Source organism: Abramis brama (assembly GCF_963993115.1).
Source record: "Abramis brama genome assembly, chromosome: 2".
NCBI classification, from domain to species: domain Eukaryota; kingdom Metazoa; phylum Chordata; class Actinopteri; order Cypriniformes; family Leuciscidae; genus Abramis; species Abramis brama.
Window position 1 is genome coordinate 65663338 of NC_139964.1, and position 27981 is coordinate 65691318.

At 40.7% G+C, this 27981-nt stretch overlaps 1 protein-coding gene across 1 annotated transcript; it reads left to right on the top strand.

Moving 5' to 3' along the window:
* The first annotated feature begins 4336 nt into the window (after positions 1–4336).
* LOC311068313 (2-oxoglutarate receptor 1-like) lies at positions 4337–27910 on the top strand. The gene is made up of 4 exons (XM_084090692.1): positions 4337–4381; positions 7005–7125; positions 24915–25023; positions 26490–27910. The coding sequence occupies exon 4, from the start codon at positions 26497–26499 to the stop codon at positions 27511–27513; it is 1017 nt and encodes a 338-aa protein (XP_083946818.1). The 5' UTR covers positions 4337–4381; positions 7005–7125; positions 24915–25023; positions 26490–26496; the 3' UTR covers positions 27514–27910.
* Positions 27911–27981: the final 71 nt, after the last annotated feature.

Sequence of the window (27981 nt, forward strand, 5' to 3'; positions counted from 1 at the left end):
CATGAATACTAAGAGAGATCCAGAGAGATGTGCATTTAGTGTGCACTTTATCCTCACACTAAGACTACACACCACATGTACACACACCTCACGAGTGCGCTTTACATTACTGTGGCAGAAACAAACCACCACTTAATATCTGTGCCATTAAACCAGGGGTTGTTCAGGTCAGTGCAGGCACGAAACGGAAGTTGCAATATTCTTTTCTTCCCCATTATGAACAACAACAAATGTGGGCGGGGCTTGATTGTGTCTGTGGGGAATTGATTGGATGGTTGTGGTTTGCTATTGGTTGATCTCATGTGAGTGACAGGTTGCCCCGCCCACATCATCAGAGAAGAGAAGAGATGTCACTGCAAGATGGAGGTGAAGTTATTCTGAGATTATGAGGCACATGATTAAAAAACAATAATGATGTGCACAGATAAATCATTTGTACTGCAGTATTCCATAAAAAAATGTAAAAAACAATTGCCAATTTTGATACTATCTACTATTCTATCACTCTGTTGTGCGTTTTAAAGTCCCCATGAAATCAAAATAGATTTTTTTTTTGGCTTTTAGTGTATATATATATATACATAAATAACATAAACAGTTCTCTTTGTGAATATTTAGGTTACGCTAATATTAGCATCCCTTGTGTCAACGTTGAGAATGAAACACATTTTGAAACTAAACAATATGCGAATAAGTGTGCTTGCATTTTTGATTTTGAACACATTTGCATTGCATTGCAAGTTACTTTCCAATATCTGTCATTAAAACAGATGTAGGCCTATTATCATATAAAGATGTCATTTGTTTTTAATTAACTGGCCATAAATAAACAGTTTCATGGCCACTATAGCAAAAATGCTTGCATTGCATTGCATTGCATTACGAGTTGCATTCTGACACATTTCCAAACACAACGACGTGTGAAATCCGTGTCATAGCATTTGCGTTCACACACTTGCATAGATTATGTTTCAGGCCTGATAAACACCAGCTGATTTATACGTTCAGACTGTAACAAACATATTTTTTTGTCGATGCCACTAACAATCTGAATGAATAACAAGGTCTCATCCCCCAATGCAGTTTATGGTTTTATAGTTGTTTGTGCGATGCAGGGCACTAAAAGGCCAGTTTGACAGCAGGTCGCCTCACATTATTTGTGGGCGGAATGGCACAGCAAGACGATAATATGTTGCCGTGCCAAGATAAGTGCTGTTTACTGCAAGCTTCAACACTTATGGTGTCTCCACCTTCTGTCCAAGTGTTAAAATCTAAAAATCAATGCAGCGGCCCCTCCTGAGCGACTAAACTGACCCAGCGTCGAGTTTGGCGATGCCGATCAGAGAGTTGATTCTGATCTGAGATCACGACAGAGAGTCTGGATCCACATATAGATCCAGCGCCTTCTTCTGATGTAGAAACATGGCCTGTCCTTCAGTCTGGCCTGCTTTTCAACGTGCTCTCATTTTCTAGTCACCTAAAATAGGCCATCGGATCCTATTTTAGTTGAACCACAGTCTATCATGCTCGGAGGATTTCACTTGGCTAAATCACCACAGCGATTGCTTGAGTTTTCAGCGTGACACTGGAAGGTTTAATGCTGTCTGTGTTTAGTAAAATAAATAATTTTGTAATTTTTTTTTAATACGACTGCTCTGTTTTCTTTCTGTCTGTTGCATTTGAAGTTGCATAGTAAGTTCAACTTTACATGTTAGGCGTCTAGTTTTGTGGTTAGGGGGCAACAATGAATCAGATTAAAACACATTACAGCTAAATAATAAAATTTATACTTTTCACACATATTTTGATTTTAGTACTGTGAATTATGCTATATCATGCCTGTATTGGGTTTGGTTTTAATTTAAGTGGGAGTATTACTCCCTCTAGTGGTCAAATTTGAGCACTTTCCCTTATAGATAGATAGATAGATAGATAGATAGATAGATAGATAGATAGATAGATAGATAGATAGATAGATAGATAGATAGATAGATCTAGTGTTGTAAATGAAGACAGACAGAATGAATTTTGTGTTTACTCTGCTTGAATTTAGCACAAGTTTGTTGACTGTCTCATGATGAATGTCCTGCAGTTACACCATCAGCCACTAGAGGTTGGCAAACTCTTGCCTACAGCAACAGTGAACCTGATTTCACAGAGTACATGTTTCTGGATCAACATCCTTGTTGATCCTGGCTGGAACAACATTCCAATCATCCAATCAGAGACAAGTTTACAGTTTATGTCAAGTTTAGGCTTAAAACTACACTGTAAAAACGAACAAGTTCATTCAACTTAAAATAATTTGTAACCTGGCTGCCTTGAAATATTGTGTTAAGAAAGCTAAGAAACCTCACTTGTTTGTACATGTATTGGAGTTCCTTAAACCTATAATTAATCGTTGGGGTAACAAAGGTGAAGCTGACAAAATAGTCTGATCAACTTTTTAATTTAAGTTTAATTAATTCGTTTTTTAGTTACTCCAACGAGACATTAAAAGTTGTGTAAACCTAAATCCCAGTTGAGACAACATAAAATTAGTGACACCAACAAACATTTCTGTTCATTTGAGTTGTATCTTGTTAAATCAACTTATAATTATTAGTTGTCCAAACAACATAAAAATTGGCTGAACTAGTCATTTAGTTGAATTAACTTATTTTTTTAAGGCAGCCAGGTTACTTTTTCAAGAATAGTTCATTTTAGTTGGAATGTTAAGTTCATTCAACAGAGTGAACTGCATAATTTGTCCACACAACTTAAGTTTCTGTTTTCTAACAGTACTACATAAAAATGATTCATTGGCATAGAAGAACATGCTGAATGCAATTTTTTTATTATTTCAAAACAGAAAATCATGCTTACCATTAATGTACTTAAATGTTAAAACACCTTACCATTAATTACAAGTGTTTCAGTACCAGCTGAACAATTGACATTTCATAACATGTTACATGAACATTTATCTAAAAAAATCCATGCAAACTCTACAAATAACTGTTGATATAGAAATAAAATGTGAAATATAAACGCTTACTGGCTTAAGTACTGTAGTTAATTGCAAGCATTTTGGTAACAGTAAACAGCTGAAAATTGAAATTTCATAACATGTTACATGAACATTTATCTAAAAAATTAATGCAAACGAGCTCTAGTACACAATAATAGAAATCTGAAATATAAAGTTAACTGGCTTAAGTGCTGTATTTAAATTGCACAAACATCTTGGTAGTTATCTCTGAGCAGATTAACATGTCATTTTACTAACATTTTTAGAACCTCTGAATTAAACTCTTCTGTAACTTATACAGGCCTCTTTTTGTTTAGTTTTCGAGTTGAACCATGTATTAGATATGGAAATGGTGGTGTGAAGTCTTTAGTGAACACTGCTGTTGCTATGACTTGGTCACTAAACCACTAAACTTTGTCTTGAAGCAACTTGTTGCGGAGTCCATGAACTTTTGCAGAACAATTGCCACTGCCGATGCCCATGACAACTTTTTGAATAACCTCAAATGTGTACTTCAGTCCCTTGGGATAGTCTATGTTAAGAAGGTAAAGAAGACCCATGAGTGAGGAAAAAGCATTAGCAACATCTCCTAGCTCACGTATGATGATGATGTCTTCCAGAACAACTGCGATATCAATTATCTCCTTTGCCAAAAGTGCTTCACTGCTTCCGCCTTCCTCAGTCACAATGAGAAGACCAACTTCAACTCCTTTTGTAGCCTCTTTTTCAGAACTGGTAGTCTAAAGAACATAATGAAGTATTTAGTAATTAAGCATGCACTGTTACAATACCAAACTTGAAAGGGATAGTTAAAATTCTGTCATTAATTCCTAACCCTATTTTAAACAAAAATTAAAGGGATAGTTCACTTTGAAATTAAATTTTGGTATGTTTTAGCTTACCTCAAAGGCATCCAAGATGTAGGTGTCTTTTTTTCCGCAGTAGTTTCAATTTTGATATTTTTAGGTCAAACCGTTCTTGTCTCTCAGTCATATAACGTTAATGCAGGTCTATGGTCAACGGTCTCAAAGAGCATCCACAGAGTCCAAATTAAAACAATTCCCCATTGTCCAAATTAAAAAATTCCCCATCGTAAGTACACATTGATGGCCTAAGACACGAAACGAGCGGTTTGTGTGAGAAAACAAACAGTATTTATATCGTTTTTACCTCTTGTAACAGCCACGTCCAGATCTATATTACTAGATATAGACATATACACTAGATGTCGCATTAAAGACATTCGTTCCAATAAACTACCGTAGCCAAGGCGACATCTAGTGTATATATCTATACACCAGTCTGCGCACTCGTCACACAGCAGGAAGCGCCCGCGCCCTCAGATCACTGGACGTGGCTGTGTTACAAGAGGTAAAAACTATATAAATACTATATAATATATATATATATATATTAACTATATAAATACTGTTCGTTTTCTCACACAAACCGCTCGTTTCGTGTCTTAGGCCATCAATGTGTACTTACGATGGGGAATTTTTCTCCTATCATTCCCCTCTGGTTTTAGGGATAGCCTAATAATGGAAAGGGTTAGAACTACATTTTCGGACAGGAATGTTGCTCCATGATCAGCAAAATAAACAATTTCCCTGATTTCCCTGGTCTACATGTGTGCATTTTAAGATGTTTGAAGACCAAAACATTACATAACAATAGCTTTAAAACCTTGTCAGTATTTGTCAAGCACAGCCACAAAACAGATGCTTAAAAATTTCTGGTCTCATTGACTTCCATAGTATATTTATTTTCATACTATGGAAGTCAATGGTACCAAAAACTGTCTGGTTACTGACATTCTTCTAAATATCTTCCTTTCTGTTCAGCAGAAGAAAGAAATTCATACAGGTTTGAAACAACATGAGGGTGATTATATGATGACAGAATTTTCATTTTAAAGTGGAGTATCCCTTTAAACACAAGAATCAGGTTAAATGTTGCAACGAATGATCCACAATATAAACTGGATGTACAGAAGAGACATGTACAGTATTGTTTAATACGTGATAATGGTGAAATATCAGCATTCTTGGAACTAACATTAACAACAAGCAATAGGCCTACTTTTTTAATAGTAGTTATTATTCTTCGTTAACATTAGTTAATAAAAATGCAACTTTTCATTGTTAGTTCATGTTAGCTAAAGTCCATTAAATAATTTTAACAGATGTAAATAAAGCATTAGTAAATGTTGAAATTAACATCAATTAAGATTAACAAATGGCCAATTGTTCATGTTATCTAAAGAACAAACTAATGTGAATAAATGGAATAAAATGAAATAAATGGAACTTTTTCTAAAAGTTATCAAACAATAATAAAGAATCAGGACATTTGTAATCAATATCGAGGGCATCATTTGGTCCATAACATAAAAATGTTTAAACAAATGTTTAAAAATTAAGTGTTTAAGTAGCCTATTGAGTATTTTAAGTATGAACTGCAATTACTGCCTAAAGTAGTTTTGTAGAGCTGATCAACAAACGGACAGGGAACTACGTCATCACGTTGAAAGGTTGTAAACATATTTTTTTTTGGCTAAGTCCACTCAATCTGCCAGATTTGCTGACTGCAGCTTTAAGGCCCACTGAAGTGCCTTGAAACATGCAGCTTTGTTTGATGCGTTGTCAAACCCATATTGCTCCATGTTAACACTCACTTTGGACGGCTTATTTTAGCAGGATACCAGCAATGCAGGTTTGAGAAGTGGCGTCCCAACACATCTCACGAGAATCACGACTTGCTTCACGGCACGACGTCACATACATCAACAACATAATGAAGCAGCCTCTCTGGAAGACACTAGCACGCATTTCAGACGTGAATCATGGCAGAGTCGACGAAGAAAACGAAGAAAGCGCGGGTCGGAAGAGTGCAGAGACGGCTCTGCGCGAGTGGTATTTACGACAGTAACGTTAAATACAAGTACTCCACAGCGACTCTAGGGGGCGCTGTTTGAGAAAAACGGAAACTACATAGTGTGCCTTTAATGCTAATTCATACTAAAAGCTAAAAAAAATTAGATTTCAGGGGGCCTTTAAAAAACCTGCCTTCAGAGGACGCGTTCAGAGGCATCAAGGCACGTCCGAATCAAATGATCAAATGAGCTTCACTAAACAATAAAGATGGCGTCTGAAAGTTGGGGTTGGTGGTCAGTATGTGTGTAAATGTACGTTTTGTTTTAGTTTTCACCAAAGCTCGCTCTATTTGCTGTAGACCATTAAACCGTTTCGCTGCCTCAGAAGTTTGTCTGAAATCATTGTCATGAAGCACTGTAACTACATGTCCAAACACAGACTGCAGAGTCATTGATGAGCGCTGACCGATCAGATGAGAAGTTTGATTATCTCGACGTTGTGCAATATCTGTGCAGCACCAAAGTTAATATAAGGGAATTAGTTCACAACCTTTATACAATACAACTGAGATCCAGACCTCAATGTTGGGTATGGCCCTGCAAAAAAATGTTTTTTAATACAAAACCATATTCACTCATTTTTCACTCATGATTGCTATGGTAAAATGCTTGTAAATTTCAAAAATAATGAGTTAAGTAACACATCGAATTAAAATACTGTGGACTTAAATAGTATTTCCTTGTAAAACGCACTCCAATTTATTTACACCTTTTTTTTTCCATTTGATAGCAGAAATAGTTGGTTACACTTTATTTTAAGGTGTCATTGTTACAGTGTAATTATATATTTAAGTACTGAGTAATATTAAGTAACTACATGTACTTACTATAGGGTTAGGGTAGGATTAGGTTTTGGTTGAGGGTCAATCGTATGTAATTATGCATAATTTACTGTTATTTCTATGGTAAGTACATGTGAGGACACTGTAAAATAAAGTAAAAATGTAAAAACTTACATTCAGCAGCTGTTAATATTTCCTAATTTCTTAGGCTCCACTTCTGATGAACCTTGTGTAAGACTGCCCTTGTGTAACTTCTTTCCGTTATGTTTTATTATAGACACACCTAGACTACACAAGAACTAGGCCTTGGACACACTGGAACTCAAGACTCACACATACATTTGATCAACTTCTGGCCTCTTTTACTTATTATTATTTTTCTTAATATGCCATATATGGTAAGGGTTGATCTTTGAGTTCTATGATTGGATATTGCACATTGTGGATGGTTCTGCTTGACCTTGTGTAGAATAGCTATTTGAATCTCATATAACTTAAAAAGAGCGTTTCTTTTGATGAGTTAAAGTAATGTTGCCATGACTAATTGATCATATTATTATTTTTACAGTGATGACCCTTGGCGTCATGCTTTGTTTTAACCTAAAAGGAAAAAGCGATGCACACTTTAAAATCCACTAGAAATACCGCTGGCATGTTTTGTGATGCACTAATTCTCATCTTGAAAACTGTTTAGGATGGATAGTGTACCAATCTGGACAGCACTATTTATTTCTCTTGACACAGTGCTCGTAAATAATGAGCTTGTATGATAATTGCATAAAACAGTAATCAAAACCTGTACACGATCAGTTTATCAAGCAAAACACGCGACAAAATAATCGTTGGCATCTTGGATGAGTGATAAAAATCTTCAAATAGGTCATTGTGTTCATAAAGCATTGACAGCAATGGAATTAACGTGGGCTTGTTAGTAACGCACTTTCCCATAGCCAAATATGAATAAGACGTGTTGACAGATCATATTGCCTGTGTGTTTTGATGAGACATAAATGAATGCAAATGAATATATAGATGATTTACCAGGAACTGTTAATCAGAAGAGGGAGGATCAGCTCAGGTGTTTAAACTCATGATCACCACAGTTCGTTTCTCTGAGGAACCAGCGGCTGGATGAGGAGCATCAGACCACAATGTAAGTATTCACCTCTTACTCTTCTAGTATATTTGCATCTCAGTATTTTCTCATTGTTCAGTAAACATATCCTTTAAACAATACATTTACTTAGAAGCAAAATTGCATACGATTTTAAGAAGGGTAACAAAACCCTCCAATTATAATGCACAGTTATCATGCTTTTCACTTTAGAATACTGTTCCAAATAACTAGTAATTCCTTCTGAAGGTTTTATGGGTTACCATGATGTTCACTTTAGAATTATTTGCATTAGTCAAATTGGTAACACTTTATTTTGTAACACTTTACTCAGTTGACTATAAGTAGCTACATGTCAACTATCAGTCATTAGAGTATTAGTAGACCCTCTGCTTAATATCTGCTAACTCTTTATTGTGATGCTCCTCAACAGACATTATACTGACTATAAGTAACTTTGCAACTACATGTCAACTTATTCTAACCCCAACCAGTCTACTAATACTCTAATGAGAGTTAGTAGATATGCAGTTGCAACATATAGTCAACAGAATGTGTTAAAAGGACCATCAAAATAAAGTGAAACTGTCAAATTAATTATAAACCTGTATATAGTATTTATTAATAGTTCTCTGGGATTTATGAAAAAAAAAGTAGTTATTGATGAGCTAATAGTAAACTACCACATTTGACTATGCACTATTACTTACCAATTAGTTAATCAGAGTTGCCTGTTTGTTAATAACTAGAATGTTAATAGTGCGTTAGTCATTTGTTCCGGTGTAGTTAGCTATCAACTTAAAATTTACCGGATTGAACTTGAGATAGTAACTCAAACTCTGCTTTGCATTGGTTGGTTGGTTCTTTACCTCTACATTAAAATCATTTCATGATTTTATTCCATGATTTGTTGAGATGCGTGTGAATTACCCGGGTCTGTGAGTTTAATTACTTCAAAAACAGCAATGTTACTCTTCCTTTCTAAGTAATATAATGTAACGATAAAGTAGCAGCGAAGTTAATTTATGAATAAAAGTCACGGGCAGCGTTTACAACAAGTGTTTTTGCTCCTTAATGTTTCTGTGCGAGTGACGTACAGTATGTGTGTGCGCTTCAATCAAAGAGTCAATCGCATTAATATCGAAACAGTGATTAAACTGACTTAAAAACTAAATTAAACAATTGTATTGCACACCTTCCAGCCAATCAGAATCGAGTTTTCAGATAGACCATGCAAATTATTACATTTTTAATTATATTTGTTTTATTAATGTAACCCAGCTGAAATGTTAAAACACATTTAAATAAATAGTTCATGGCTGATTAAAAACGTGTTAAAAGAATATAATGTTAAGATGTGGTTAAAAATCAGCTGTTTTCATTGTGTTTAAAAAATGGTTGAATTCATGTTAAATTGTGTTTGTAAAAGAGAACATTAGTTTATTTCATAATGTAAAAACCAAAAAGAGAAAACATTATTTTCTTTTAGAGGAAGAATAATAATGTTAAAACCAGGTTGTTTTGTCATGTGACCTTACGTTTGTGAGGGGAGGGGGTGAAGACAGGAAGAGAGAGAGTGATGGAAGGACAGACGCATGTGAGGGAAAGTGGATTAAACAGTTCGGTTTGTGCATTGAACAGCTTGTTATGCTGAACTTCTGATAACTTGTACTTTTTATAGTCAGCCTGATAATCTTGTAAGTGACAAGTGATAGTTGTGAGCGACAGTTAATTTCATCACGAAGTTTATTACTGTCGATTACATGCAGACTGCCGTGCTAGCTAAGTGCGGGCTAAAGGCTAAGAGAAATGTGACCGGACTGAGTGGATGCAGCTGTTAGCTAACGCAGCTAGCCACGTAGCTGTTCGTCAGTTCCCGACCTGGAAACGAGAGGACGCGAACCAGATAGCGCTCTGAGCTACCCGGGATGCTCAGAGTTCCTCTGGCAACGTTGGATAGGCATCAGAGATCGTGTGGATATCGGTGTGGACACCTGTGTGCGCTTACATTCTCATCTGGACTGAGGTGAACTGACTGGAACATTGTGCTTGGAAAAGGTATCTCTCTGTTTCTTTTTGTTTTAACTCTGTTGAGAGAACGGACCTGTAATTTTTGGGTTCCAACGATCTCGAGCCACGACTCAGGCCTGCCACGTTTGTTTTTCTAATAAGGGGTGCCGGCTTTTATTATTTTTATAAAAGTGAGACATTTTGTGAAATATTTTATTTCTGAAGAAAACACTGGTTTTTTTGAACTGTCATTGTATACTGGTGTTTGCATTCTAACCAAAGGGCACAGATATTTCATTTAGTTTATTCTGTCTTTATTTACAATTATTTGATTTAATTAAAGTGGGAACTTGCTATTTTTACAACAAGGTTTCTGTTGTGATTTTGAGTAGAATGTGCCATTCATCTAGTTAGTTTAGTTACCATAATTTAGGTAATTGTCTTAGTCCAAGTTTTAAGTTTAAGGTGTTTTAGTGACCCATATATTTAATCCAGAATATCTCACATACGAGAGTATATCTGAAACGAACCTAGGGCCCATTCTCTTATGAGCAGGATAGGAAGGGCTACATAATTGGAGGCACCGCTGGGATTAGTGTGATTTGTGATTAGTATTGGGGTTTTAACAGTCAGTACAGATATTTAAAAAGTAAAAAATCTGTTAAACCGCAGAGCAAAATGGCAGACAGAGCACAGCTCATTTCTGAGCTGAAGAGATGGTGCAGAGGAGAAGGGCTGTATGAGGCTCATGGACTGATGGTTATAGTCCCACCTGATGTTGAAATAGCCCATATTGAAGAAGTTGTTCAAACCATTAAGTGCTTGGGACGTGTGCGTGTCAGAGGCAGGATGTTTGATACCACTTTGAGCAGCCTGATGGTTCTCTGTGAAACTAAGGAGAACCTCACCACTGTTAGCATTCCCCCTGAAGTGATGCATCCTGAGAGTGGAGAAATTTGGCCCCTGATCACTGTAGCTAGCAACCCAGCCCCTGAAGAGTTTGGTACCAAACTGAAAGTGCTGTTAGAGACTGAGGGAAAGACTATGGATGATCTTAAGGCCCTGCTCTCTAGCCCTCAACCACCCACTAACTCTACTGAATCCATCTTAAAGGCGGTGGGAGATCTGTTGGAGAAAACCAGTAAACCTCCTGCTGAAGGTGGGTACCGTCGTCTACGCATTTTCTCAGGACTTCTGCCAGTTCCACCTGGGGAGGAGCAGTTTGATCACTGGCTTGAGCAGGCATGGCTCATGGTGGAGGAGAGCGAATGCATGGAGAGAGAAAAAAGGCGCAGGCTGATGGAATGTTTAAGAGGACCGGCACTAGAAGTAGTTAAGGCTGTAAGAGACTCTCATCCTGATTCAAGTCCAGCTGAATATCTGGAGGCCTTGGAGAGTGCGTTTGGAACTGCTGAATGTGGAGATGATCTGTATTTTGCTTTTCGACAGATGTACCAGCAACCAGGGGAGAAGTTGTCTGATTTCCTTAGACGCCTGGAGCGGTCTCTGTCTAAAGTTGTACAGAGAAAAGGTGTTTTGCCCAGCAACAAGGATAAAGCCCGTTTGTCCCAACTACTGAAAGGCGCAGTCGCCTCTGACTTGATGCTAATTCAGTTAAGGTTAAGGGAGAGGAAGGATAACCCACCAACTTTTCTACAACTCCTGTGTGAAATTCGCCATGAAGAGGAGTATGAAACATCCAGGATGAAGCTCAACACTTCAGTGCATTCAGTGCGCTCAAAGCAAATAGCTGATGCTAAACAGGCCGAGATTCAAAGTTTAAAAGCTGAGGTAAAAGAGCTCAAGTCAATGGTGGCTGCTCTGGCCCTCAAACCCACTGAAGCTAGAGCAGAACTCTCCAATCCCTCGCCTGTGACCCCTTCACTCTCAGGTGAACCAAGCCAAGACTCAGAGTTAGTGGCTCTTAAGAAACAAGTCAAAAGACTGCAGCAAAAGCTACATAAGAAAGAGAACACATATGAGCCCTCTGTCAGAAACCCTTCAGTCTCAGCAGTGGAAGCTGGTTCCCGAACCCCCAGAACCCCCACCAGATCCTCAAACCCTCCGATGAGCAGTTTTGCTACCGGTGTGGGGAGAATGGTCACTTTGTTGCAAAGTGCCACAACCCAGAAAACCAAAACAAGGTCATAAGGAAGCTGATACGAGCCCTAAAAACTGTGAAAGAAAACCAGCCTGTTACAGACACCACACCTTCTGAAGTAGTCTGTGATGTAAAAAGAAGTGTTGTAAACACGCCTGTCACAACGGGAATTCCTGAAGGTTTGATCGGGCCCCCCAGTTTAGTAAAGTTGAAAGTAAATGGACATCCCTGTAATGCTCTCATGGATAGTGGCTCTCAGGTCACTATTATTTTTGAGTCCTGGTACAAAGAGCACCTCGCAGATGTCCCCGTGCATTCTGTTTCTGGTTTGGCCATTTGGGGTTTGAGTGAATCCAACAGCAGCTATCCTTACCGTGGCTACAGTTTGGTAGATCTGGAATACCCTGCAGATGTTACTGGAATCAGTGAGGTTGTAACAGTTCTTGCTCTCATTTGCCCCAGTCCTAGGTCTGAAGAGCAGACACCAGTCATAATAGGAACAAATACCTGTCATGTCAGAAATCTGGTCAAGCGCTGCAGTGAAAAGGGTCTTGACATCACCAAAACTCTTGGCATACATGTTCATAGTGAAACCATGCCTAAACCCCCAACTTTAGCTTCACTTACCATCGATGATGATGATGTTGGTTGTGTTACATGGCAAGGTCCAGGTTCCCTCACACTTCCCCCTGGGCAAGACTTACAGGTCAGCTGTAAAGTTGAGTTTAAGCAAGAAGTTGATAAAGAGATCCTGATGGTAGACACATCCCCTTCAGCACCACTTCCAGCTAGTGTGCTATTGCAGCCCATGGTTGTGCCTGGCAATGCAGTAACCGTTAACAACTTCCAGATTCTAGTCCAAAATCAGTCCCTTAGGGAGACGGTTATACCAGAGGGTACTGTCATAGGGCACATGTATCTTACTGAGAGTGTCACTACTGTCTCTTTCCAAAAGACAACCGCAACAGACTTTGACAAAACCCTGATCAACTTTGGAGACTCTCCTGTAACAGAGGAATGGAAAGAGCGACTCCGGCAGAAGCTGTCCCAACGATCACATGTGTTCTCCATGGAGGAATGGGAGGTTGGAGAAGCTAAAGGGGTAGAGCACACCATCCGTCTGTCTGATTCCAGACCATTCCGGCAACGGTCCAGACGTTTGACACCAGCTGACATTGATGACGTAAGGAAACATCTTCAAGAGCTCACGCGCGCAGGCATCATCAAAGAGTCTCGCAGCCCTTACGCATCACCAATAGTCATCGTCAGAAAGAAAAATGGTTCCATACGTATGTGTGTTGACTACAGGTTACTGAATAGCCGTACAATACCGGATCAGTACACCACCCCTTGCATCGATGATGCATTAGACTCTTTGTCTGGCAGCAAATGGTTTTCTGTGTTGGACTTGAGAAGTGGATATTACCAGATACCTATGGCCGAAGAAGACAAAGAAAAGACGGCGTTCATTTGCCCGCTGGGGTTCTTTCAGTTTGAGAGAATGCCACAGGGAATAACAGGAGCCCCAGCTACTTTCCAAAGGCTAATGGAAAAGACAGTGGGTGACATGAACCTTCTACAGGTTCTTGTTTACTTGGATGACATTATCGTCTTTGGGAAGTCATTAGAGGAACATGAGGAGAGGCTACTTAAGGTGCTCGACAGACTCGGAGAGGCTGGGCTGAAGCTTTCTCTGGATGAGTGTCAATTTTGCCAGCCAAAAGTAAAGTACCTCGGGCACATTGTGTCATCTGAAGGCGTCTCCCCTGATCCTGCAAAGATTGAAGCAGTTACCAACTGGCCCCGGCCAACTGACTTGAAGACCCTGAGATCTTTTTTGGGGTTTTGCGGGTATTATAGGCGATTCATAGCCAACTATGCTTCCATAGTTAGACCCTTAACAGAGCTAACCAAAGGCTATGCTCCGACACAAAAGAGTAAAAAACAAAACAAAGATCCCTCCAAGAGCTATCTGAAGGAGTCTGAGCCATTTGGTCAAAGGTGGGATCAGTCCTGCACGGATGCTTTCCATCAGATCATCTACTGTCTAACACATGCCCCGGTGCTAGCATTTGCTGACCCAGAGAAGCCATATATCCTTCATGTGGATGCCAGCTTAAAGGGAGTTGGCGCAGTTCTTTATCAGCAGCATTCAGAGGGTTTAAGACCAGTGGCTTTTGCAAGCAGAAAGCTGAGTCAGTCAGAGAAACGGTATCCAATTCACCAGCTGGAGTTTTTGTCACTCAAATGGGCTGTTGTGGACCGGTTCCATGATTACCTGTATGGAGCCCGGTTTACCATACGGACTGACAATAATCCCTTGACATATGTGCTCTCAACTGCTAAGCTGAATGCAGTGGGACACAGATGGCTTGCTGCTTTATCGACTTATGACTTTGATGTGCAGTACAGACCTGGCAAGCACAACATAGATGCCGATCTTCTTTCCCGACATTTTCCGGATGATGATTCCCGCCTAGATTGGGAAACCATATCACAGGATGGGGTGAAGTCGATCTGTCAAAGAGTCAGCTTACCTACTTCCTCAGATGGTTCAGTCCGCTATGTGGATCAGCTAGGAGCTCCCCCAGAATGCATTCCAAACATCTATTCATTCCCCATGCACATGGAGCTTGAGGCTTTGAGACACATATCCAAGGATGAGCTAGTACATGCACAAAAAGAAGATCCAGTCATTGGACCTGCACTCCAGGCTGTCCAGCATCATAAATGGCCAGAACATGTTGAGAATGATCCAGAGTTTTCCCAACTGAAAAGAGAGAAAGATAAACTAACTCTGAACGCTGGTCTTCTCTATCGCCAGTCTAAATTGCCTTCAGAGGAGAACGTCAATCAGCTCATTTTGCCGACCAAGTATCGTGACACTGTTCTAAAGGCCTTACATGATGATTTGGGACATCTCGGAATCGAAAGAATAACTGACCTGCTGAGACAGAGATTCTTCTGGCCAAAGATGGCCAAAGATGTCGAGCAGTATATTAAAAACTGTGGAGAATGTATTACACGCAAGTCCCCTAATCAAAGAACAGCTCCCTTACACCAGATTACCAGCAGGGGACCAATGGATCTTGTGTGTATAGATTTCCTCTCCATGGAAGTAGACTCAAAAGGAATGAGCAGTGTATTGGTTGTAACTGATCACTTTACACGCTATGCACAAGCTTTCCCCACAAAGAACCAGAAAGCTCAAACGGTGGCCAAGATCTTAGTTGACAAGTTCTTTGTGCATTATGGTCTACCAACTAGGATCCATTCTGATCAGGGGCGGGATTTTGAGAGTAGACTGATCCAAGATCTGTTAAAGATGATGGGGATTCGTAAGTCACGTACTACTCCTTACCACCCGCAGGGGGATCCGCAGCCTGAAAGGTTCAACAGAACCTTGCTCTCTATGTTAGGAACGCTAACACCTGACAAGAAGTGTCAGTGGAGCCAACATGTACCATACTTGGTCCACGCCTATAACAGCACTAGATGTGATTCAACAGGATATTCACCTTATTACTTAATGTTTGGCCGGGAAGCCAGGCTTCCGGTGGACTTGTGCTTTGGAACGGGTGTGGATGGGAATGTAGACAGTCATTCCCGCTATGTGGCAAAGTTAAAAGAGGACTTGCAAAAAGCCTATCAGCTGGCATCAGAAACGGCTAATAGATCTCATCTTAGGAATAAGAAGTCCTACGACAAAAGGGTTAGCTTCCAGTCCTTAGACGTTGGTGACCGAGTGTTACTCAGGAACTTGGGGCTGAAAGGCAAACACAAGCTGCAAACAAGGTGGAATCCTATGCCTTACCTGGTTATTGGAAAAATGCCAAATCTTCCTGTATATAAGCTCAGGCCTGAGAATGGGAAGGGAAGTGTTAAAACGCTTCACAGAGACCACATTCTGCCAATAGGACAGCTAGTGAGACTTCCAAAAGCAGAGGTGGATCATGACTCATGTGTCAGGGCAAGAACCAGAACTGAGACTTCCAGAAAACAGACATTGATCTTACCTGGCACTGTCCTCCCTGAGCCACTCAGTGCTGATTCTTCTTCCGACTCAGAGTACTACAGACCTACTAGGACTTGCTATAATCTCCGAGAGACTCCCAGGACCAGACTGACTACACACCTTTCAAAGGACATGCAGGAGGATGTGGATCCCCCTCTGTCAGAAGAGAGCTCTGAAGAGGATGATAATGTGGAGGAGGGACCCAATCCGGATGCTACTCCTGAAACTGATGGGGATCTGGAGGAGACGGGACAAGAGAGCTCTGAAGAGCCAGAAGATGAACCAAATGAAAGTCAGGATGACAGTGCTCTTAAGTCTGCAGAAGTAGATGCTAGTCAAACACCAGAGCCATTGATTAATAAAACTGAAACACGCTTGAAAAGACCCATCAAACCAGTAGTAAGGTTAACCTATGATGAGCCTGGTAAAGCTAGAGATCAGCCAATCACTATCATACACAGAGGTGTGGTTATTAAGATTGGAAAGAATTAAATTGAGATAAGCTGTTGGAATATTTACCTTTCTCCTAAAGTAGAGTTTGAGGTGTTGTTGTCTGTTGAGGACACCAGACTATTAGAAGGGGGAGGGTGTAACCCAGCTGAAATGTTAAAACACATTTAAATAAATAGTTCATGGCTGATTAAAAACGTGTTAAAAGAATATAATGTTAAGATGTGGTTAAAAATCAGCTGTTTTCATTGTGTTTAAAAAATGGTTGAATTCATGTTAAATTGTGTTTGTAAAAGAGAACGTTAGTTTATTTCATAATGTAAAAACCAAAAAGAGAAAACATTATTTTCTTTTAGAGGAAGAATAATAATGTTAAAACCAGGTTGTTTTGTCATGTGACCTTACGTTTGTGAGGGGAGGGGGTGAAGACAGGAAGAGAGAGAGTGATGGAAGGACAGACGCATGTGAGGGAAAGTGGATTAAACAGTTCGGTTTGTGCATTGAACAGCTTGTTATGCTGAACTTCTGATAACTTGTACTTTTTATAGTCAGCCTGATAATCTTGTAAGTGACAAGTGATAGTTGTGAGCGACAGTTAATTTCATCACGAAGTTTATTACTGTCGATTACATGCAGACTGCCGTGCTAGCTAAGTGCGGGCTAAAGGCTAAGAGAAATGTGACCGGACTGAGTGGATGCAGCTGTTAGCTAACGCAGCTAGCCACGTAGCTGTTCGTCAGTTCCCGACCTGGAAACGAGAGGACGCGAACCAGATAGCGCTCTGAGCTACCCGGGATGCTCAGAGTTCCTCTGGCAACGTTGGATAGGCATCAGAGATCGTGTGGATATCGGTGTGGACACCTGTGTGCGCTTACATTCTCATCTGGACTGAGGTGAACTGACTGGAACATTGTGCTTGGAAAAGGTATCTCTCTGTTTCTTTTTGTTTTAACTCTGTTGAGAGAACGGACCTGTAATTTTTGGGTTCCAACGATCTCGAGCCACGACTCAGGCCTGCCACGTTTGTTTTTCTAATAAGGGGTGCCGGCTTTTATTATTTTTATAAAAGTGAGACATTTTGTGAAATATTTTATTTCTGAAGAAAACACTGGTTTTTTTGAACTGTCATTGTATACTGGTGTTTGCATTCTAACCAAAGGGCACAGATATTTCATTTAGTTTATTCTGTCTTTATTTACAATTATTTGATTTAATTAAAGTGGGAACTTGCTATTTTTACAACAAGGTTTCTGTTGTGATTTTGAGTAGAATGTGCCATTCATCTAGTTAGTTTAGTTACCATAATTTAGGTAATTGTCTTAGTCCAAGTTTTAAGTTTAAGGTGTTTTAGTGACCCATATATTTAATCCAGAATATCTCACATACGAGAGTATATCTGAAACGAACCTAGGGCCCATTCTCTTATGAGCAGGATAGGAAGGGCTACATTAATATTATTATTTTTTTAATTATAGCTATTATTTCTATTATTTTATAGAAAATATGGTTGACACTACTAAATTTAATGCAGACACTCACACCTACTTGGTGTGGATCCTTTTCTTCTTTCATTGCATCTCGTTGGATAGATGCACATCTGTTTATAATAATAATGCTATCAATTTCTACTTTGCATGATGTGCGCTCTTTAACAATGTTTGTATGTTTCCTTCTGCAAGAACAACTATGGCGAGTAAAATTTACTACGGCTCGAGTAACAACTCGAGTGACAACTGCACCGACGTGGACAGTCTCATGAAGCGCTACTTCCTGCCCGCCATGTATGGTGCGATCTTCATCGTGGGCGTTGTGGGTAACATCATCGCTCTGCTGGTCTACGCGCTCAAAGTTCGTCCCTGGAAGAGCAGCACCATCATCATGGTGAACCTCGTCATCACTGACCTTCTCTTTATGGTCAGCTTGCCCTTCTTGATCTACTATTACATCCTCGACGACACCTGGACACTGGGGGTCGTCATGTGCCGCTTTGCGCGATTCATGTTCCACTTCAACCTCTACGGCAGCATCCTCTTCCTCACTTGTCTGGCCATCTTCCGGTACGTTACGATCGTGCGTCCGTTGCCCATGCTCAGCATCAAGCAGAAGCGATGGGGCGTGTTGGCTTGCGTTTTGGTTTGGGTCATTACGGTGGCCGAGTTAAGTCCGATTTTTAACATGTTTGACGCGGTTTCAACGGACAATAAGACATACTGCTTGGACTTTGCGAGCAACGACGAAAAAATCTTCTGGCCATATAGTTGGGCATTGACCGTCCTGGGATATTTGGTTCCTCTGGTCGTGGTCTGTCTTTGCTATTGGCGCATCATTGTAGAGCTAAAGAAGGGTCCTTATATGGGAAGCAAGAAACGGGTTAAAGCAAGGCGACTCATCGTGTTGATATTGACGTGCTTTATTGTTTGCTTTCTTCCCTATCACGTGCTACGAGCTCTGAGAATCTACACGAAACTCACTACGGAAACCGACTGCATGCTGGACCGTGGCGTTCACGCCGCCTACATATTTTCGAGGCCGATCGCTGTAATCAACATCATTTTCAACCTGCCGCTGTACACGTTGTCGGGGGACTTTAAGCGGGCCTTCATGGATCTGTTCAAATGTGACCAGCTCATGTCGAAGACTAAGGGGATCATTAAAGTAGACGTGATCAACAAAACCACGACCAATACCACATCTGAGCAAAGCAGCTGAAACTCAAGCCACTGTTTCAGTCTTACGAGCCAGAGTCAATACCACTGTGAAATAACCAATTTATGAAGGGATACTCCACCTAAAAATTAACATTCTGTCATCATTTACTCACTCTCATGTTTTCCAAACCTGTATGACTTTATTACTTTTGTGGAATATAAAAGTTGATATTTGATATATATGTAACCGGTTCTATATAATATATTTTTTGTAGAACTTTTTATAATATTAAGGGATATTCTTAAGCACCAGGCCAAGAAAATAGCATTGCATTTCTCCTGTACATTGATGGTATCTATGTTTGTGGCAGCTGTATGTCTGTGTTTATTCATTGTGTGCTTGCTTTCCTACATTAACTTTATGATGATGGCGCAATGTAATTTGTTTGTCATACAAGATTAACACAGTAAAAGTGAATCACATTTGCATTGCTTACTTTTTGGTATGTACGGTGGCGTCGTTAGTGGGGGGAAAAGCCATTGTAAGCCCACAAGACTGTGCCATGAGCACAGCATGCATGCAATTTGCATAGTTTGATTGGTTGTCTAGGAACGTTGCAAAACGCTAATTGGCTGTGAGGGAGAGTGGACTCGCCGGAGAGGAGCAGTCATCTGAGTGTGGTGTTCTTCGAGTCGTGCCGCCCCAGTGTGCAATGTTCAAACAAAGATCAGGAAAAAAGAGGAGGAGTGGAAAGTAAACATAGGAAGGGAAATCAATTTGGAAAATTTCTTTCCAAAGAGACCAAGTGATGCCGTTGTTTATTCTGTGTAAATAGATGCTTGCTGCTCGGGAGTCTGCATTTTCCTACATAACGAGAAACAACTTATTTCTACATAACACTCTTATCATACTCCAAACACAGAAGTAACACGAAAAGTGTGTGAAAAATCTTTAGAGATAAACTGTAAATATGGAAAACATCTCGGTTACGTATGTAACCCCCGTTCCCTAAAGGAGGGACCGTAGACATTCCATCGGATGAAACGAGCCAATTCACTTTGGTATGAGATAATTGCATCAGTTGCGCTGCTTTGTGGCATCTGTTGAATCCTGACTTTGTCGATACCCCTTATGTCTGCCAGACACAGCCAGAGATGGCATTCCTGGACCACTAGTTTGGACATTGCACGACTCAGAGACCGCGCAGCAACCTTCGTCGCTTGAGGTCTGTCACGGTACAAAGTTCTTGTAGAACTTCTGGATCGTGACCACCCTCATGCAGTTGTTTCAGTGCCTTGGCTAGAAGCGGCTTCCCCACAGGCCTGATAAGCCTCGCCGGTTAGACCAGACGAGTGCTCACAGGCCCCTGAAGGGAGACACAGATTCCCCCGTGAGGTGGAGTTAGGGCATTCCAAGGGGAAATCGATGTGTAACCCTTTTAGCTGCCTGCCATCAAGGGTGGTGAGGGGGGAAGTGATCTCTTCATGCACCTCCAGGAAGAAAGGCACCTGGGCGGGGCGCTGAGAACCGTCCAGAGAAGCCAATCAACCAGCGTCGAGGGCTCAGGACACGGTGGAGGATTCCACATGAGCCCGATCCTCTCTGTGACCCGGGAAAGCACAGCCGTCATTTCTCATTAACTCGGACAACGCTACGGTTCCTGAATGGGGCAGCACATTCAGGCTGTGAAAAAAGTCAGACTCACCCTTCGATGTAGCAATCGATATCCGGCCGTTGGGGAAGGAAATGAGACGACTGGTACACACCTTTGAGATGGTCCAGCCCGTTCCTGAGGGAGCTCCACTGGCTGCGGAGCGCATGAGGGATGAGGGTTCCCCGAAGGAAGAGCTCTCACCATTATCCTCAAATCACCTGCGCTACTGTGCAAAGTAACCCTCTGAGAAGGATTAGATTGACGCAGAGGCACAGGGACCCCACCTCTTTTCCCAGAGTGGGTGCATGACTCATGAAATCAAATACTATTACAAACATTAAACACTCAAATCACAACATGCTACTGCAGCTAGAGCTCCTATTAATGTTGCTGAGAATGAGTGTCCAGTAAGAATGTAAACCCAGATTGTAGTCAGGCAACTACAAATCCAACACACTTGTAACATTTAAAAAAAATATAATAATAATAATAATAATTGCTTGTAGTGGTATCTACACTGTTAAATAGTTTGGAATACAAAGCACAATGTCTGTTAATAAAACACAATTCCAATTAAATATTGTTAAACTGTAATTTGTATGTCTAATGATATACTGGGGTGCTCTATTTAAAAGCATATAAAAATCCATCCATCCATCCATCTATCTTCTTCCGCTTATCCGGGTCTGGGTCGCAGAGACGCCCAGACTTCCCTCTCCCTAGACACTTCCTCCAGCTCTTCCGGGGGAATACCGAGGTGTTTTCCAGGCCAACTGGGAGACACCTCCAGCATGTCCTAGGTCTGCCTCGGGGTCTCCTCCCGGTGAGACGTGCCCGGAACACCTCCCTGGGAAGGCGTCCAGGAGTCATCCGGAACAGATGCCTGAGCCACCTCAGCTGACCCCTCTCAATGTGGAGGAGCAGCGGCTCTACTCTGAGCTCCTCCCGAGTGGCCGAGCTCCTCACCCTATCTCTAAGGGATCGCCCAGCCACCCTGCGGAGAAAGCTCATTTCGGGCGCCTGTATCCGGGATCTTATCCTTTCGGTCATGACCCACAGCTCATGACCATAGGTGAGAGTAGGAACGTAGATCGACCGGTAAATCGAGAGCTTCGCCTTGCGGCTCAGCTCCTTCTTCACCACGACAGACTGGTACATCGACTGCATTACTGCAGAAGCTGCACCGATCCGTCGGTCAATCTTCCGTTCCATCCTTCCCTCACTCGTGAACAAGACCCCGAGATACTTGAACTCCTCCACTTGAGGCTGGAACTCTCCACCAACCTGAAGCGGGTAAGCCACCCTTTTCCGACTGAGAACCATGGCCTCGGATTTGGAGGTGCTGATTCTTATCCCAGCCGCTTCACACTTGGCTGCAAACAGTCCCAGTGCATGTTGGAGGTCCTGGTCTGATGAGACCAACATGACAACATCATCCGCAAAAAGCAGAGAGGAAATCATGTGGTCCCCAAACCTGACACCCTCCGGCCCCTGGCTGCGCCTTGAAATTCTGTCCATAAAAATTATGAACAGAACCGGTGACAGAGGGCAGCCCTGCCGGAGTCCAACAGGCACCGGGAACAAGTCTGACTTACTGCCGGCAAAGCGAACCAAGCTCCTGCTCCGGTCATACAGGGACCGGACAGCCCTTAGCAGAGGGCCCCGGGCCCCATATAAAAATATGAGTGTTATACTCTATTAATGATATACACTACAGTACAACTAGCCTAGAAATCTAGACGCACCCTAGCGGCCGCAAAATTTATTTTGCAGCCAGGGTAGTCTAGCAACTCTCCGTTGACTTTCGTTCTGGAAAAACCTAAATTGGGTCAGGCCAATCACGTCATGTATAGAGTAGGCGGGGTGGGCTTAACATAATGACGACAGAGTTGCGACGGTTCCCTGCTACTTGAAAACAAAGAATGGCGGCTGCTGCTGGCGAACAGTCTTTCGAATCGGCTTTGCCCGCGACTCTGGAGGACTTGGAGTTAAGTTTTTCTTTGAGAAAAGAGCAAAGAACGGCACTAAAGTCATTTTTAAAAAAGGAAGATGTGTTCGTAGTTTTGCTGGCCAGATTCAAAAGTTAAATCTATCCACTAACGTTAGCTCCGCTGTTGGGAAAACGCTCTGGTTGGTTGAAGCACTGTCCTATTGCGTGCAGAGGGAATTTGAAAGACAGCCGTTTATCCTGCCCCTCGGATTGAGCGTGTCTATGGTGAGTTGCCAGACCTAACATCTTGATGTAGGTCTGGCTTGCCAGGCTACAGTACAACCATTTTTCTATCAATTTTCTAGTGCTATATATAGTTGTACACATTTATTTAAAAAAAAGCGTAGATCATGGGATGATGGCTACGGGGCCCCCACACACTATCTTTGCATAGGGCCCGAGATTCGGTGCAATGGCACTGTACAGTAGTACTACATTCAAAACAGCAGTAACTGTGTTTGAATAATATCTGCATGGCACAATTGACTCTACAGTGAAACTCAAACTTCTCAACAAACAAACTGATGCTATTTTATTCAGAACATTTTTACTCTAAGTTGCTCAATTAATAGTCTTTGTTTTACATAACCTGATTGAAACATTGGCTCATTCACAAAACACACATGGCTCATTCATACGGTCTGAATGGAGTAACTGGTTAAACTCACTTGAGTCTTTGCTCTTGGATAACAGTATTCCACAGAATTCCAGCTGATGTTTATGTTTATTTGTTTTACAGTAAAGGAAGAGGAAATGTGAAGCCTCCATCAAACACTAATAAGATGCAAAATAGGGTGTGTTTAAAAGATTTTTGTCACAATTCATACCTTATTTCAAACTTTTTACACACTTTATTGTTTTAGGCGTTTTTTTCCTCAAACGTTTAACAGTGATGTAATACAGCCTTGGTGAGCAGAAGAGACTTCTTTCAGAAGCATAAAAAAAAAACTGGTACTGTATATAGCCTATTATATCATGCCTGTATAGGGTTTCAGTTGTTATTTAAGTGTGAGTATTACTCCCTCTAGTGGTTAAATTCGAGGACTTTCCAGATAGTTTTTCTCCATGACTTTTTGATCATATCCCTTTTTACAGTGATGACCCTTGGCGTCATGCTTTATTTTAACCTAAAAGGAAAAAGCGATGCACACTTTAAAATCCACCAGAAAAAAACAAGCACCATTGGCATTTTATTGTCTACTAACTTCCGTTTTGGGATGCACTAATTTTTATCTTGAAAACTGTTTAGGATGGATAGTGTAACAATCTGGACAGCATTTATTTATCTTGACACAGTGCTCGTAAAACTGCATAATGAGCTCGTATGATAATTGCTCCTCGACCCGCACATCTGACCTGTCTGTCCTCTACATGATCAGTTTCACGAGTTCACACTTACATACAAAGTTTAATGTGTATTTTGCGTGCTGTCCGAGGGGAGGGCTCCGAGCTCGGAGTTCGGCCCGAACCCAGAGTATTCCCCCCGTATGTAACTAGAAGTGTGGAGAAGGGGTGGTGGAGGGATGCTGCTAAACTGTCAATGGATTGAGGTGAGACTGCTGAATGTATTGTTATAGTGTTAGTTCAGTAAATACATTGTTTGTTACAGTTATTTTACTAGTATACATAATGTATTCTTATTAGCCAATCAGATGTGGCTACATCATTACGTAGGGATTAGTTCACTGCTTGTTTACGTTTAGCGTCAGATGCTCGTAGGCTCCGGTGCGGATGGTTGTAGATAAACCCATCAGCGCTGGGCAAGAGAATAAAACCCCCGTTGATGTAAAGTTGTGACTTAATAAGTAAAGTAAAGTTCATGAACGTACTCTCTTTGTTGTGTGCTTCTCTTCACGCCTCCACTGACACTGAGAAACCAACACGAGAAAGCACAACAGTATACCTCTTACCATTGATTGCTGAGTGCTCTCCACTTGTGTTAATTATCTGAACGTGCTCCTCCCGAACTTTGTTAATAAAACATTGTTCATCATGCAACACACGCGACAAAATAATCGTTGGCATCTTGGATGAGTGATACAAATCTTCAAATAGGTCATTGTGTTCATTAAGCATTGACAGCAATGGAATTAATGTGGGCTTGTCAGTAACGCACTTTCTCATCATGTGTTGACCGATCATATTGCCTGTGTGTTTTGATGAGACATAAATGAATGCAAATGAATATATAGATGATTTACCAGGAACTGCTCATCAGAAGAGGGAGGATCAGCTCAGGCGTTTAAACTCATGATCACCACAGTTCGTTTCTCTGAGGAACCAGCGGCTGGATGAGGAGCATCAGACCACATTGTAAGTATTCACCTCTTACTCTTCTAGTATATTTGCATCTCAGTATTTTCTCATTGTTCAGTAAACATATCCTTTAAACAATACATTTACTTAGAAGCAAAATTGCATACGATTTTAAGAAGGGTAACAAAACCCTCCAATTATAATGCACAGTTATCATGCTTTTCACTTTAGAATACTGTTCCAAATAACTAGTAATTCCTTCTGAAGGTTTTATGGGTTACCATGGTCTTCACTTTAGAATTATTTGCATTAGTCAAATTGGTAACACTTTATTTTGTAACACTTTACTCAGTTGACTATAAGTAGCTACATGTCAACTATCAGTCATTAGAGTATTAGTAGACCCTCTGCTTAATATCTGCTAACTCTTTATTGTGATGCTCCTCAACAGACATTATACTGACTATAAGTAACTTTGCAACTACATGTCAACTTATTCTAACCGCAACCAGTCTACTAATACTCTAATGAGAGTTAGTAGATATGCAGTTGCAACATATAGTCAACAGAATGTGTTAAAAGGACCATCAAAATAAAGTGAAACTGTCAAATTAATTATAAACCTGTATATAGTATTTATTAATAGTTCTCTGGGATTTATGAAAAAAAAGTAGTTATTGATGAGCTAATAGTAAACTACCACATTTGACTATGCACTATTACTTACCAATTAGTTCATCAGAGTTGCCTGTTTGTTAATAACTAGAATGTTAATAGTGCGTTAGTCATTTGTTCCGGTGTAGTTAGCTATCAAATTAAAATTTACCGGATTGAACTTGAGATAGTAACTCAAACTCTGCTTTGCATTGGTTGGTTGGTTCTTTACCTCTACATTAAAATCATTTCATGATTTTATTCCATGATTTGTTGAGATGCGTGTGAATTACCTGAGTCTGTGAGTTGAATTACTTCAAAAACAGCAATGTTACTCCTCCTTTCTAAGTAATATAATGTAACGATAAAGTAGCAGTGAAGTTAATTTATGAATAAAAGTCACGGGCAGCGTTTACAACAAGTGTTTTTGCTCCTTAATGTTTCTGTGCGAGTGACGTACAGTAGGCCTATGTGTGTGCGCTTCAATCAAAGAGTCAATCGCATTAATATCGAAACGGTGATTAAACTGACTTAAAAACTAAATTAAACAATTGTATTGCACACCTTCCAGCCAATCAGAATCGAGTTTTCAGATAGACCATGCAAATTATTACATTTTTAATTATATTTGTTTTATTAATATTATTATTATTTTTTAATTATAGCTATTATTTCTATTATTTTATAGAAAATATGGTTGACACTACTAAATTTAATGCAGACACTCACACCTACTTGGTGTGGATCCTTTTCTTCTTTCATTGCATCTCGTTGGATAGATGCACATCTGTTTATAATAATAATGCTATCAATTTCTACTTTGCATGATGTGCGCTCTTTAACAATGTTTGTATGTTTCCTTCTGCAAGAACAACTATGGCGAGTAAAATTTACTACGGCTCGAGTAACAACTCGAGTGACAACTGCACCGACGTGGACAATCTCATGAAGCGCTACTACCTGCCCGCCACGTATGGTGCGATCTTCATCGTGGGCGTTGTGGGTAACATCATCGCTCTGCTGGTCTACGCGCTCAAAGTTCGTCCCTGGAAGAGCAGCACCATCATCATGGTGAACCTCGTCATCACTGACCTTCTCTTTATGGTCAGCTTGCCCTTCTTGATCTACTATTACGTCCTCAATGACACCTGGACACTGGGGGTCGTCATGTGCCGCTTTGCGCGATTCATGTTCCACTTCAACCTCTACGGCAGCATCCTCTTCCTCACCTGTCTGGCCATCTTCCGGTACGTGGCGATCGTGCATCCGTTGCACATGCACAGCATCAAGCAGAAGCGATGGGGCGTGTTGGCTTGCGTTTTGGTTTGGGTCATTATGGTGGCCGAGTTAAGTCAGATTTTTAACATGTTTAACGCGGTTTCAACGGACATTAAGACATACTGCTTGGACTTTGCGAGCAACGACGAAAAAATCTTCTGGCCATATAGTTGGGCATTGACCGTACTGGGATATTTGGTTCCTCTGGTCGTGGTCTGTCTTTGCTATTGGCGCATCATTGTAGAGCTAAAGAAGGGTCCTCATATGGGAAGCAAGAAACGGGTTAAAGCAAGGCGACTCATCGTGTTGATATTGACGTGCTTTATTGTTTGCTTTCTTCCCTATCACGTGCTACGAGCTCTGAGAATCTACACGAAACTCACTCCGGAAACCGACTGCATGCTGGACCGTGGCGTTCACGCCGCCTACATATTTTCGAGGCCGATCGCTGTAATCAACATAATTTTCAACCTGCCGCTCTACACGTTGTCGGGGGACTTTAAGCAGGCCTTCATGGATCTGTTCAAATGTGACCAGCTCATGTCGAAGACTAAGGGGATCATTAAAGTAGCCGTGATCAACATGACCAATACCACATCTGAGCAAAGCAGCTGAAACTCAAGCCACTGTTTCAGTCTTACAAGCCAGAGTCAATGCCACTGTGAAATAGCCAATACTGAAGGGATACTCCACCTAAAAATTAACATTCTGTCATCATTTACTCACTCTCATGTTTTTCGAAACCTGTATGACTTTATTACTTTTGTGGAATATAAAAGTTGATATTTGATATATATGTAACCGCTTCTATATAATATATTTTTTGTAGAACTTCTTATAATATTAAGGGATATTCTTAAGCACCAGGCCAAGAAAATAGCATTGCATTTCTCCTGTACATTGATGGTATCTATGTTTGTGGCAGCTGTATGTCTGTGTTTATTCATTGTGTGCTTGCTTTCCTACATTGACTTTATGATGATGGCGTAATGTAATTTGTTTGTCATTCAAGATTAACATACAGTAAAAGTGAATCACATTTGCATTGCTTACTTTTTGGTATGTACGGTGGCGTCGTTAGTG